Source organism: Solanum tuberosum, unplaced genomic scaffold (genome assembly GCF_000226075.1).
Source record: "Solanum tuberosum cultivar DM 1-3 516 R44 unplaced genomic scaffold, SolTub_3.0 scf00027, whole genome shotgun sequence".
Taxonomy (NCBI): Eukaryota; Viridiplantae; Streptophyta; class Magnoliopsida; order Solanales; family Solanaceae; genus Solanum; species Solanum tuberosum.
Window position 1 is genome coordinate 1300515 of NW_006238953.1, and position 10887 is coordinate 1311401.

General features: G+C 34.0%; 1 protein-coding gene across 1 annotated transcript; it reads right to left on the reverse strand.

Annotated features, from left to right (window-relative positions):
- Positions 1 to 8030: 8030 nt before the first annotated feature.
- Positions 8031 to 9373, reverse strand: LOC102581022 (uncharacterized). The gene is made up of 3 exons (XM_015306301.1): positions 9369 to 9373; positions 8969 to 9249; positions 8031 to 8641 (listed from the first exon to the last, which is right to left on the reverse strand). Exons 1-3 carry the CDS (start codon positions 9371 to 9373, stop codon positions 8097 to 8099), a joined length of 831 nt encoding a protein of 276 aa, XP_015161787.1. The 3' UTR covers positions 8031 to 8096.
- Between the last annotated feature and the right edge of the window lie 1514 nt (positions 9374 to 10887).

Here is a 10887-nt window from a genome sequence, read left to right on the forward strand (position 1 = left end):
AAGCTTAAGTCTTAAAACAAAGTTAAAACGTTTGTAAAAGACTTCTTAAAATATGGTTCATGCCGAATTATGGACATGAACTCAAATACTTGGAACTCAAGCACTTCAATGATACTACTCATTTCAAGAATGTTCAGCTCAGAGTTCATGCGGAATTATGAGCATAAACTACTCAACTCAATGACTCAAAGATACTTCTCATCTCAAGACTGTTCGACTTATAATGTTCATGCGAAATTATGAGCATGAAATATTCCACTCAAGGACTCAAAGATACTTCTCAAAAGGGATTAGAAACTCAACACTTAAAGGCTTAGAACTTGAAGATACCACTTCTCTGAAGGATACTCAACTTACAACGTTCATGCGGAGTTATGGGAATGAAACAACTCGACTCTATGATCTACATAACAATATGGAACTCATGTATACGGCTTTTCTCATTCTATATTTTACTTCCTCAAAACTTAGTTCAAATTGATAGTTGATCTCAAGGATTCACAATTGAACTCAAAGGATTTCTTGAACTCTACTCTTAACTCTCACTTGAATGTGAATTATGAATTCAAGAGTTATGCTTCATGGTATGAAGGATCTTGTAATGATAAAGTAGACTCATGAATACATTCTCCTCACTCGTACTCACTTGCTCGAGTCTTGAAACAAGTTATTAGAAATTGTAGAAGACTCCTCAAAAGGACTTAAAGGACTTTCTTAGAATGTTCGAAAGAATTCTCAAAAACTTAACTCTTAAAACTCTACCTTGAACTTGAATTATGGATTCAAGGTTGTGATTTGTGATAGGAAAGGTCTCATGATGTTTAGGATTGATTTTAGATAGTTAAACATGAGAAAAGACTGAAAACCAATATTTGAGAGTGGGTCCGCGACGCGAAGAGTCTTTTAAAAATTGGTTTTGAAAATGGCTTTTGAGGCAGAACACTCTGTGTCAGCTCCGTGATGCGAAACAGAAATTCTCAAATCTAGGAACCTGCCCCCCGACAAGCAACCAACGTCAAATTTCGACCGACGAAATTTCTTCTTCGTTTTCTAACCCCAATTCGCCTAAATTCGATTATTTTTCTCAATCTCTCTTTAGATTTAGATACCCAGCACATGTACACTAGAATCTAACTCTAACCCTCCATAAATCGACACATTAACCTCAAGAACTCCTCAATCTCAGCCCAATTCAAGAGCGAAAGCAAATTCATGAATACATAACAAGAACATCAAAGCTTCAACTTTTAGAATGAATTTAAAGCTGAAATTAACATGATTGGCGTGTGGGTGAACAAACTCAACACTATGGAAGCTTACATACCTGAATGAATCATCTTCTTGAAGAACTTGAAGGAAAATCTGGAAAGAAGAACCCTAGCCTTAGCTTTTCTTGAATTTCTTGAGCGTAGAATCTTTGGAGTGGATGAGAGGGTTTTGATTTGTGAAAACTGATTTTCTACACGTTTAGGGCAATTTAGATGAACTCCTAAGGGTTTTTAGGACCAAAATACCCCTAAAGAAATAATTAAAATGAGCTGCGAGTTGGAAAGATCTTTCACCAGGCAGTGAGGTCCGTGTTGGCTCCGCGTCGCAGAGCTGTCGCTGAGCTGCTGCCAGGTTTGTGCGACGTTAGTAAATCCGTCATAACTTTTTACTCAGAGCTTGGAATTGAGAAAACTCGATGGCGTTGGAAAGAGGACTCAAAGGGCTTTAATTTTCTATCTTGTAGCTCACCTAAATCATCTTGTAATACGATTTATGGTCATTTGAAGTTGACCCACAACTTAAGAAAAACTAGGAATGACTTGAATGCTTTTCTCTTAGGTTCTTCTTGGAACTCAAGGTGCTACCTCTAGTGACCTTAAGACTTAAGAAATTTTTAATTCCTTGGAAAAATCTCACTCACTACGAAGAACAGTTCGAGTCTTAGCTCAAAAAAATTCTGGGGTGTTATAAACTAGACGTCTATACAAGGTCTGATCGACAAAAATTTCTCCTTCCTCTTTTTTGTATTTTGTATTCGCTTCCATTGGAGTATGAACCTTCTTATGATCTATAAGATTAGCTAATTGAACAAGATCTTCTGCATAATGTTGTTGACTCAATTGTATGCCTTTTTTTCAATAACTTACCTCCAAACCCAAAAAATATGTTAGCTTTCCTAGGTCCTTCATTTAAACGAAGAGTGTAGCAGATCTTTCAAATGAGAGATTCCAACTTCATCATTTCCTGTGATAATCATGTCATCCACATAAAGGAGAAGTATAGTAATACCTGAGGTAGACTGACGAAGGAATAATGAGTAATCTGAATTACTCCGAGTAAAACCAGCACCTAAGATTGTAGTGCTAAACTTTTCAAACCAAGAGCAAGGGGCTTGCTTTAATCCATATAGAGATTTCTTAAGATGACACACCTGATTTTGATTAAAAAAATTGTAACCTAGTGGTGGATTCATGTAGACAACTTCTTGTAACTATCCATGCAAGAAAGCATTTTTTACGTCCATTTGATGTAACTTCCAACCTTTTATTGATGCTAAAGCAAGCAATATACGTATGGTCATCATCTTAGCTACTGGAGCAAATGTTTCATCGTAGTCGATTCCATATTCCTTCTTGTATCCTTGAGCTACCAATCTTGCCTTGTATCAATCTAGGGATCCATCAGCTTTCATCTTGATTGAGTACACCCATCTACTTCCAATAATTGTGGCATTTGCTGGTCTATCCACCATATCCCATGTATCATTCTCCTCAAGGGAAACTAATTCTTCATGCATTGCATCCTCCCAACATTTCTGACCACTAGCCTGCATGTAAGAATTTGGCACAACTATATAATTTAAGGTTGTTAGTAAGGCATAAAAATCGTCCATATTCACCTGTTGAGAATCCATATCGGTCTGGAGGAGGAGTATGGCGAGATGATCGTCTTATGGAGTCAATAGTATTTTGACGTGCAAAAGAAGATTGGTGATTGAGGTTTAATGAAGCATTATATGTATTAGATTGACGAGGTAAAGAACTAGTATTTACCGAATTGGTATCATTATCACAAACAGTGGCGAACCCAGGATTTTCATTCAGGGGGTTCGAAAAATAAAAGTATAAAAGTATAAACGTGTAAATAAGCCAACAATTTTTTTTTCAAGGAATGGAACCCTTGAATTCTTTTGGATTTAAAACCACACTTTTAGCATGTTTTATAAAAAAACAAAAAACAAAAAAAAACGTAAAAAATGAAATTGGAACTTAAAAAAAAAAAAACTAAAACTAAAAAAGTAAAACGCTAACAAGAGGATTTGAACCCTAGACGTCACACTTAGTTTTGAAGGAACTTGCCGCTAGGCTATCTCGTTTTCCTTGTCATTGAGGGGGTTAAAAATATATATATTCACATAAATACAGAAAATTTACCTTATATATACAGTGTAATTTTTTACTGAGACACATGTGAGTCCGCCCCTGATCACAAAAAGGATCAAAGTCATAAGTAGTACCTGTTGTGGCAGAGGACTTCGACGATGGACCAGCGGCTAAATGACTATGGGAAAAAGAATCATGAGTAGAAACTTGCCATGATTTCAGCTATGACGAAGGAACATGCCATGATTAATAAAAATGATGTTTGGGAGTTGGTTGTTAGGCCAGAAGAAAAGAACGTTATCGGTGTCAAATGGGTCTACCGAACAAAGTTCAATCCAGATGGCTCCATCTTCAAGAATAAAGTTAAACTTGTAGTTAAAGGCAATTCTCAGCAGCCTGGAGTGGACTTTGGAGAAACGTTTGCTCCTATCGCGCGGCATGAGATAGTAAAATTTCTAGTCGCTCTTGCAGCACAATACAAGTAGAAAATATTCCATTTGGATGTCAAATCTACATTTCTCAACGGATTGCTTGAGGAAGACATTTATGTTGAACAACCTAAGGGTTTAACAGTTGTAGGTGAAGAAGACAGCGTGTACAAGCTTAAAAAGGCTCTCTTTGGTCTAAAACAAACTCCAAGAGCATGGTATTATAGACGTATAGTAGGCTGGATACTCATTTGTTGTCTCAAGGCTTCAACAGAAGCCTAAATGAGCCTACTCTATTCTTCAAAATACAAGTTGATGGGATGTTTTTATGATACAATTTATGGCAACGATTTGATGATTACAGGTGAAAATTCTCTTGCGGTTCAAGAAGTTAAAAATGAAATGTTAAAAGTTTTTGAGATGTCTGATCTAGGAGAAATGAAGTTTTTCCTGGGAATGGAGTATCTCCATCTTGTGATGGAATTTTCTTATCCCAAAAGAGATATGCTTTGAAACTGTTACAAAGGTTCAAGCTTGACAAGTGCAAAGCTATTGCAACTCCACTTGTTGTGAATGGAAAATTAATAAAGGATGATGGCGAAGAGAGGGAAGATCCAAAAGCTTATATATGTCTTATAGGAAGCCTACTGTATCTAACAACTTCTAGGCCAAAAATAATGTTTACTATCAGTTTATTATCTCGATATATTCCACAACTGCCACCATTGGAACCAATGAAGCAAATGATTGACCAATCATATCATTGGAAGAAACAGAAAATACTAAAAAGTTTGAAGTCACAGCTAATAACATTGATTCAATTGGCATTGACATAATAGGAATATTTCATCTATTAAGGAGGATTCCCCGAATACTTGAAATAGAGATAATCATAGAAAATATGAAATATTTGATAGGATCCATTTCGGGAACGTAGAATGTAAGAGAAATTCAAATATGAAACAATACATCAGCTCTTCTACTAGAAATATCCTTCAATTAAAAGTCCAGCACTAAGCATTTTGGGGTCGCTAAAAGGGTGTTAAGGTATATTAGAGGGACGATTGATTATGGAATCCAGTATAGAAGTGCAGAGAATGAAGCTCTTATTGGCTATTTAGATAGTGATTGGGGTGGATGTTTGGATAATTGAAAAAGCACATCTGGCTACTGTTATTCGCTTGGTTCGGGCATTTTTTCTTAGAGCACAAATAAGCAAGATATTGTAGCTCAATCTTCAGAGGAAGACAAGTATGTGGCTGCTGTTGCTGCTGCATCTGCTACAAATCAAGAAATTTGGTTGAGAAAAATGTTGTTTGAATTGGATCTGTTGCCAAAAGAACCAACAGTGATCTATGTGGACATTAAATCAGCCATTGCAATGGCTGAAAATCTGGTGCAGCACGGAAAAACAAAGCATATATATCAACACCATGCTTTAAGAGATGCTGAGAAGAAATGTGAATGTAACACCTCAGACTTCGGTCAGTTTTTAGCTTTGGGTCAACTTCAAATGACCATATATTTTAGCACATAAAGGATTAGGTGGCCCATGAGGTATCAAATCGAAGGTCTTGGAGTACTCTTTCCAACTCCACCGAGTTTGCTAAATTTTGAGCTAAGAGTAAGAAGTTATGCCCGCTTGAGTGGAGCCTCTCTAGTTAAGGATTTTCATCCGTTTAAAGAAAGGGTATTTTGGTCTATTCCTTACCCCAATAGGCCTACCCACGTTTTCCTCACCCAAATTGAGGGTCTAATCAGACGCTAGGTATTTCTCACATTCCAAAAACGTTTAGGGATTTGAGAGCAAGTTTCAAGAGGAGAAAAGGGAAAGATTTCAAGCGTTCTTTCAAGAACTAAGGATTTTGCCAAGAACAAGTGTTCGTTCGAGGTATGTAAGCTTCCCACAGTGATAAACTCGTTCGTCCTCACACCCTACATGTAATTTCATCCATGAGTTACTACATGAATTCGTTTCTAATGAGAATCTTGAATAGTTCTTGAGTTTCATCTTCATTCTTTAACAATGGAAGTTTTGAGTTCTTGAGGTGAGGATCTTGCGAATGAGTGTTGTTGTTGATAGATTTTGTGCGGGAATTCATTGAAATTGTGTTGGGTTTATGAATCAAAGAGAGTTTGAAAGAAACCATTCGATTCTAGATGAGTTAAGACTTGAAATTGAGAAAGAAAATTCGTCAGATTTCTGGGCAGAGGGGTGGGGCACCGCGCCAGCATAGCACCCAAACTACTGGTCAGTAGTTTGGGGCCTGGCATGCCGCGCCAGTAGTGTGCCCCAAACACTGTTCAATAGTTTGGGGGTTGGCGCTCTGCGCCACTCAGTACACCAGGGTCCAGGTCCCTTACTCTTCTGTCCTTCGATCCGAGTGTAATGCCTCAAATCGTACCTACATTCTCTTCTTGAAATTCACTCCTAAAGTATTCATTAATCCTTGATGGATCCTATATATCCTTATAACATTTCTTAATTTACATTTCAAATTAAAGTAAAGTTAAAAGGAAAGTTCAAGAGTCCTTTTTGAGTCATGTTGAGCATTCTTTTGAAATTGATATTAGTTTTGAACTAAATCTTGAGTAAATGAGTATGAGAATGAGAAGAGTCGTATTTCATATTTCATTATGAATATAAGGGAACTAAGTATTCCCAAATGTAACACTTTTACATTTAAAATAGAGAAATATCAATTTCTAAATTGAGTTATGAGTTCGAAATGTTTTCAGAGTACTGCCTCTTTTAAGAGGATCTTTTGAGTAATTACCTCAAGTTGAAAAAGAGTTATGTTTCATACATTTGAGCATGAGTATATATATTATTGGGAATAGTATTGAGCACCGATATGAGGATGAATTTAGACAACTTAAAATCCGCATAAACCATGTATGTCAACATGGGTAAATGATCATACTTTTAAGATGATTCCTTATTACCTTTAAGCATAACTTAGTGGATACACTTAGTTGAGGTGTTCTATACCCCGGCAAGGTATAAGACAGTTCTGGCAGCGTGGGCGAGATGTTGTATCATCACCTACCTCATAGTTATGGTTGTCGGTTAGAGAATATCTCCCAAATAAGAGTAAAGAGTATGTTATTGTATTTTTATACATTCGAGTTGACATTTACTATGTTAAAAGCTTTTAATATCGCATCTTTTATTATTGGTTTCATATTGGAGTTGAGTTGAGGTGAGTATGTCTTCCCCGGTTATCAGTCCAGCTTTATATGTTTCAGTTTTTCTATTGCATGCTCGTACATTCAATGTATTGACGTCATTCGACCTGCATCTTTTCATGATGCAAATGCAGTTATTCAACCGGCGCTTCGTTGATACTATTAGCACTCCAGCTAGCTTTGGTGAACCTCTTTGCTTCTGGAGGGCTCCACATCTTTATCTTTTGCTTTGTTAAGATGTCGTGAGTCTTGTCTCGACATCTATCGTAGTATTTAGAGGCTTCATAGACAGTAGTAGTGAGGAGTCTTTTTTTTCTATTTCCTTTGTTGATGTTTTGAGACTCTGAGTCGAATACTTATGTTTATCCAAGCAATTTCAAACATTCATTGAGTTATGTTGTTTTGAGACATTATGAGTAACTTTTGGTAGTTGGAGTTCCTATTTTACTTAAAGCAACTTTTTTTTATTTTTTACTTCCTGCAACCTTGACTAAAATGAGATATGGTTCATTTTGGGATTTGTACTTGAAGCTATATAAAATACAAGGCCTTCAACATTTGCAAGTTGGTTTTCCCAGCTTGGAAAAGCTATTTATTGTTAGGGCTAACAACATAAGTTCTCTATGCTCTCTCCAACTTCCAACTGCCTACTTCAGCAAACATGAAACATTGTATATATGGAGTTGTAGAAAATTAAGAAACTTGACTTCTCCATTAATGGTAATGTATGTCAAGTATAAAAGTGCTAAACATTAATAATTCTATTCCAATTGTCGATCCATTTATTTCTGTTGGGAATTTTTTTTTTAAAAATATTTGAAAATCCCCCTATGGTAGGGAGTAAAGATCTGAACAAGTGTGGCTGTAGTTGAAGAGAAGAAAAATATTTACAAATCATAGGGTAAATAAAGAATCACTTGCATTTTCTAATGATAAATCTGATCATGTAGAATAAGATACACATGTAGTTGAAATACCCAAATTAACACTAAACAAAAAACACACCATGTATTACATTAATCCCCACAAAATAAGCCTCCACATTACAATCTAGCTATCCACTATAACCTTTTACATATAAAAGCAATATATAATTCAAATATAATCGTCATGTTGTAGTTATACTTGGTGATGAACACTGCCAATATTTTGGAGAGAAGAGAGTTTCACTATAAGTAAAAATACGTTCAATCTTGCCAGGAAATTTTTGAACCTCAAAATGTCTCCAACTCTTATTCTTCATATCATAAATATAAAAAGCCAAAACATCATCATGACTTCTCCATGTTATGTGTATTGCAAATACAATTTCTTCAGCACCATACTTGCGAATCATAAACGGATCAAAGTAAAACTCATTAGGTTCTCTTTCTAAAGGAAAATGAAGTATCTCATGTTTCCATTCTTCGTCTTCTTCAAAAACCCATAGATAAATCTCGTAATCAAGCAAATAATCTGAATATTTCATCATTCCTAATTTTCCATTCACTTCTATTAGCATATTGTCACAATCGCTAAAACTACGACATAATTCAATCGACATTGTGATACTTGTGAAAATTTCTGATTTTACATCAAACGCAACTATACTATAGTCCGGATCAAGGCTAACCCGATAGATAATCCCACTAATGCAAATACCATATATGTTTCCTGCAATAGAAAAACCATGTTCATCATATTTAATTATTTCCCTCCATGATTTATCTATGCCTAAAGTAAAAACTCATGTTGTTGATAACTTTCCGTAAGTTTCAATAGTCACAACAACTTTATACTTGTTTTCTTCAGGCGCAAAACCTATTGAACATATAAAGTCCTCGCCCTCATGAGGAACATCGGGAAGAAATCTTACTTCTCTAGTAGCGGGATTGCAAATGGCAATATACTTCAGATCCCATATACAAAACAAACCATTATCCGACTCAAAATGATAATTATAAGCTAAACAACAATTAATAATTCGATCATACAACTTACTAAAATTGTCAATTTGATGATACTTGGTGGCATTTCCATCTTCTTCATCATGATGATCTTCTATAGCGTAACAAATGTCGTCTACGCATGCAATCAACTTAGTATCACCACGATTGATCTTAGAATAATTGGATAAATGGAGATCCACAAAATTTGGTTCCAACACAATTGAATTATGAAATTTCGAAACACATCTAAAACGCTTTAAAGACTTAACTAGAAGCCATGAGAAATATCTTGAGGAATTGAGTCTTCTGCCATCTTTGACGGCTGAAGTTGTCCTAATTTTAGGTTAAATTGTTTGTTTTATAACTTTTTATAATGCTTTACTTAAGACATAAGTCTTGGTAGATATTTTCCTAATACTTAATACAGAATGATTCTAGATTGGAAAAATCACCCCATATACACATTTAAGAGTCAATATTACAGGTTTTAAATCTACTTTTAAAAAATTCTTACTTATAACAGTTTAATTACGGGTTATAACATATCACTAATTATTTATAAATTAATTAAATTTTACTTTATTAAATAAGTAATTTTTTTGTAATTTTATATTATTATTAAATTATTTAAATAAAGAATACCCCATAATTATCTCTTACACAATTATAGGGATTTTACATTGATTACACTTCCTTATTTAATGTGAGAGTTTTAATAAATCGTGCTTAAACCTAACCTCTTTATATATGTTTTTTTTATTTATTTATTTTTCCCTATTTTATTCTGTAGGACTGCGTTGTAGCTTATGTATAGAATTTATATTAAATTGTCCTTGGGAATGTCGATTGTCAACTGGTTACACTTTAATTGAATCATAATAGTAGTAATTATTATGTTGCCTAACAACTTGTTATTATATTGCCTAACCATTTGTTTCAATCGTCATTATGTATAATTTTATAAATATGCAAAAGGGGAAGAAGATGAAGGGGAAGAAGATGAAGGGGAAAATTGTTGAAACCCCTTCTGATTCCGATTTTGATTTTGTTACTGAAATCAAAAAGAAAAAAAGAAAAAAAAAATGTAGAAGTTGGAGCATCTTCAAAATCATCAACAAGAAGAACAACAAAAAGTTTTTTTTTTTTTACTTTTGGTACAATTTTTTTGTGTTTAAGTATTTGATGATATATAATATCATATGTTTTCTTTCAGGCAGATACCGTTTACATATGAATCACTGATGGCCTATTATAATTTCAAAATACTATTTTGAAAATATTAGTGTGTTTCCAAACTGTACATTTATTGGATAAAATTTGATTGATATGTGTATGACTACGCTTAAATGTTTTCATTTTGAAAATTTTATGAATTGTGATATAATAATGGTATACAAATGGTATGAATGCGTTTTAACATTGGTGTGATTGTCTATTAACTGTGTTTATGGTATAAATTATTAAATTGGTATGAAAATGGTATATGATTTGTCAAACTACTGATTTTTTCTTTAAAAAATCACATTATGCTTACTTTATATTCTAAACATGTTTTTGGATGAAACGTGTATGAAATCTGATTAATACGTGTATGCCTATGAGTTTAATATTTTATTGTTGGATATTGTATGAATTGTGATATAATATTGATAGACAAATGGTATAAATTGTGTGATTATATGAATTTATCAATTTTTATACATGTTTGGATAAAATGTGTATGAAATTTTGATTAATATGTGTATGACACTAACTGAAGTTAGTGTGGGAATGAAACACTAACTGCAATTTGTTTTAAATTTATTTATAGTAGGACACCAGTTGAAAACCAAATTAATATTCATGTAAACTTACATTAAATTAAATACTCAGGATACCATAATTACCTTTTATAATTATCACTAATATATACACTATCTTATGTATTAAGCTAGAATTTATTTTTAACAGTATGCAATCTGTATGATTAAT

What these genes read in the sequence shown, in the direction of transcription:
- LOC102581022 (XM_015306301.1), bottom strand. An exon ending in TCATCAAATTGACAATTTTA is followed by an intron (nt 8,642 to 8,968) that starts GTAAGTTGTATG and finishes TTTCTATTGCAG; the next exon opens with GAAACATATATGGTATTTGC.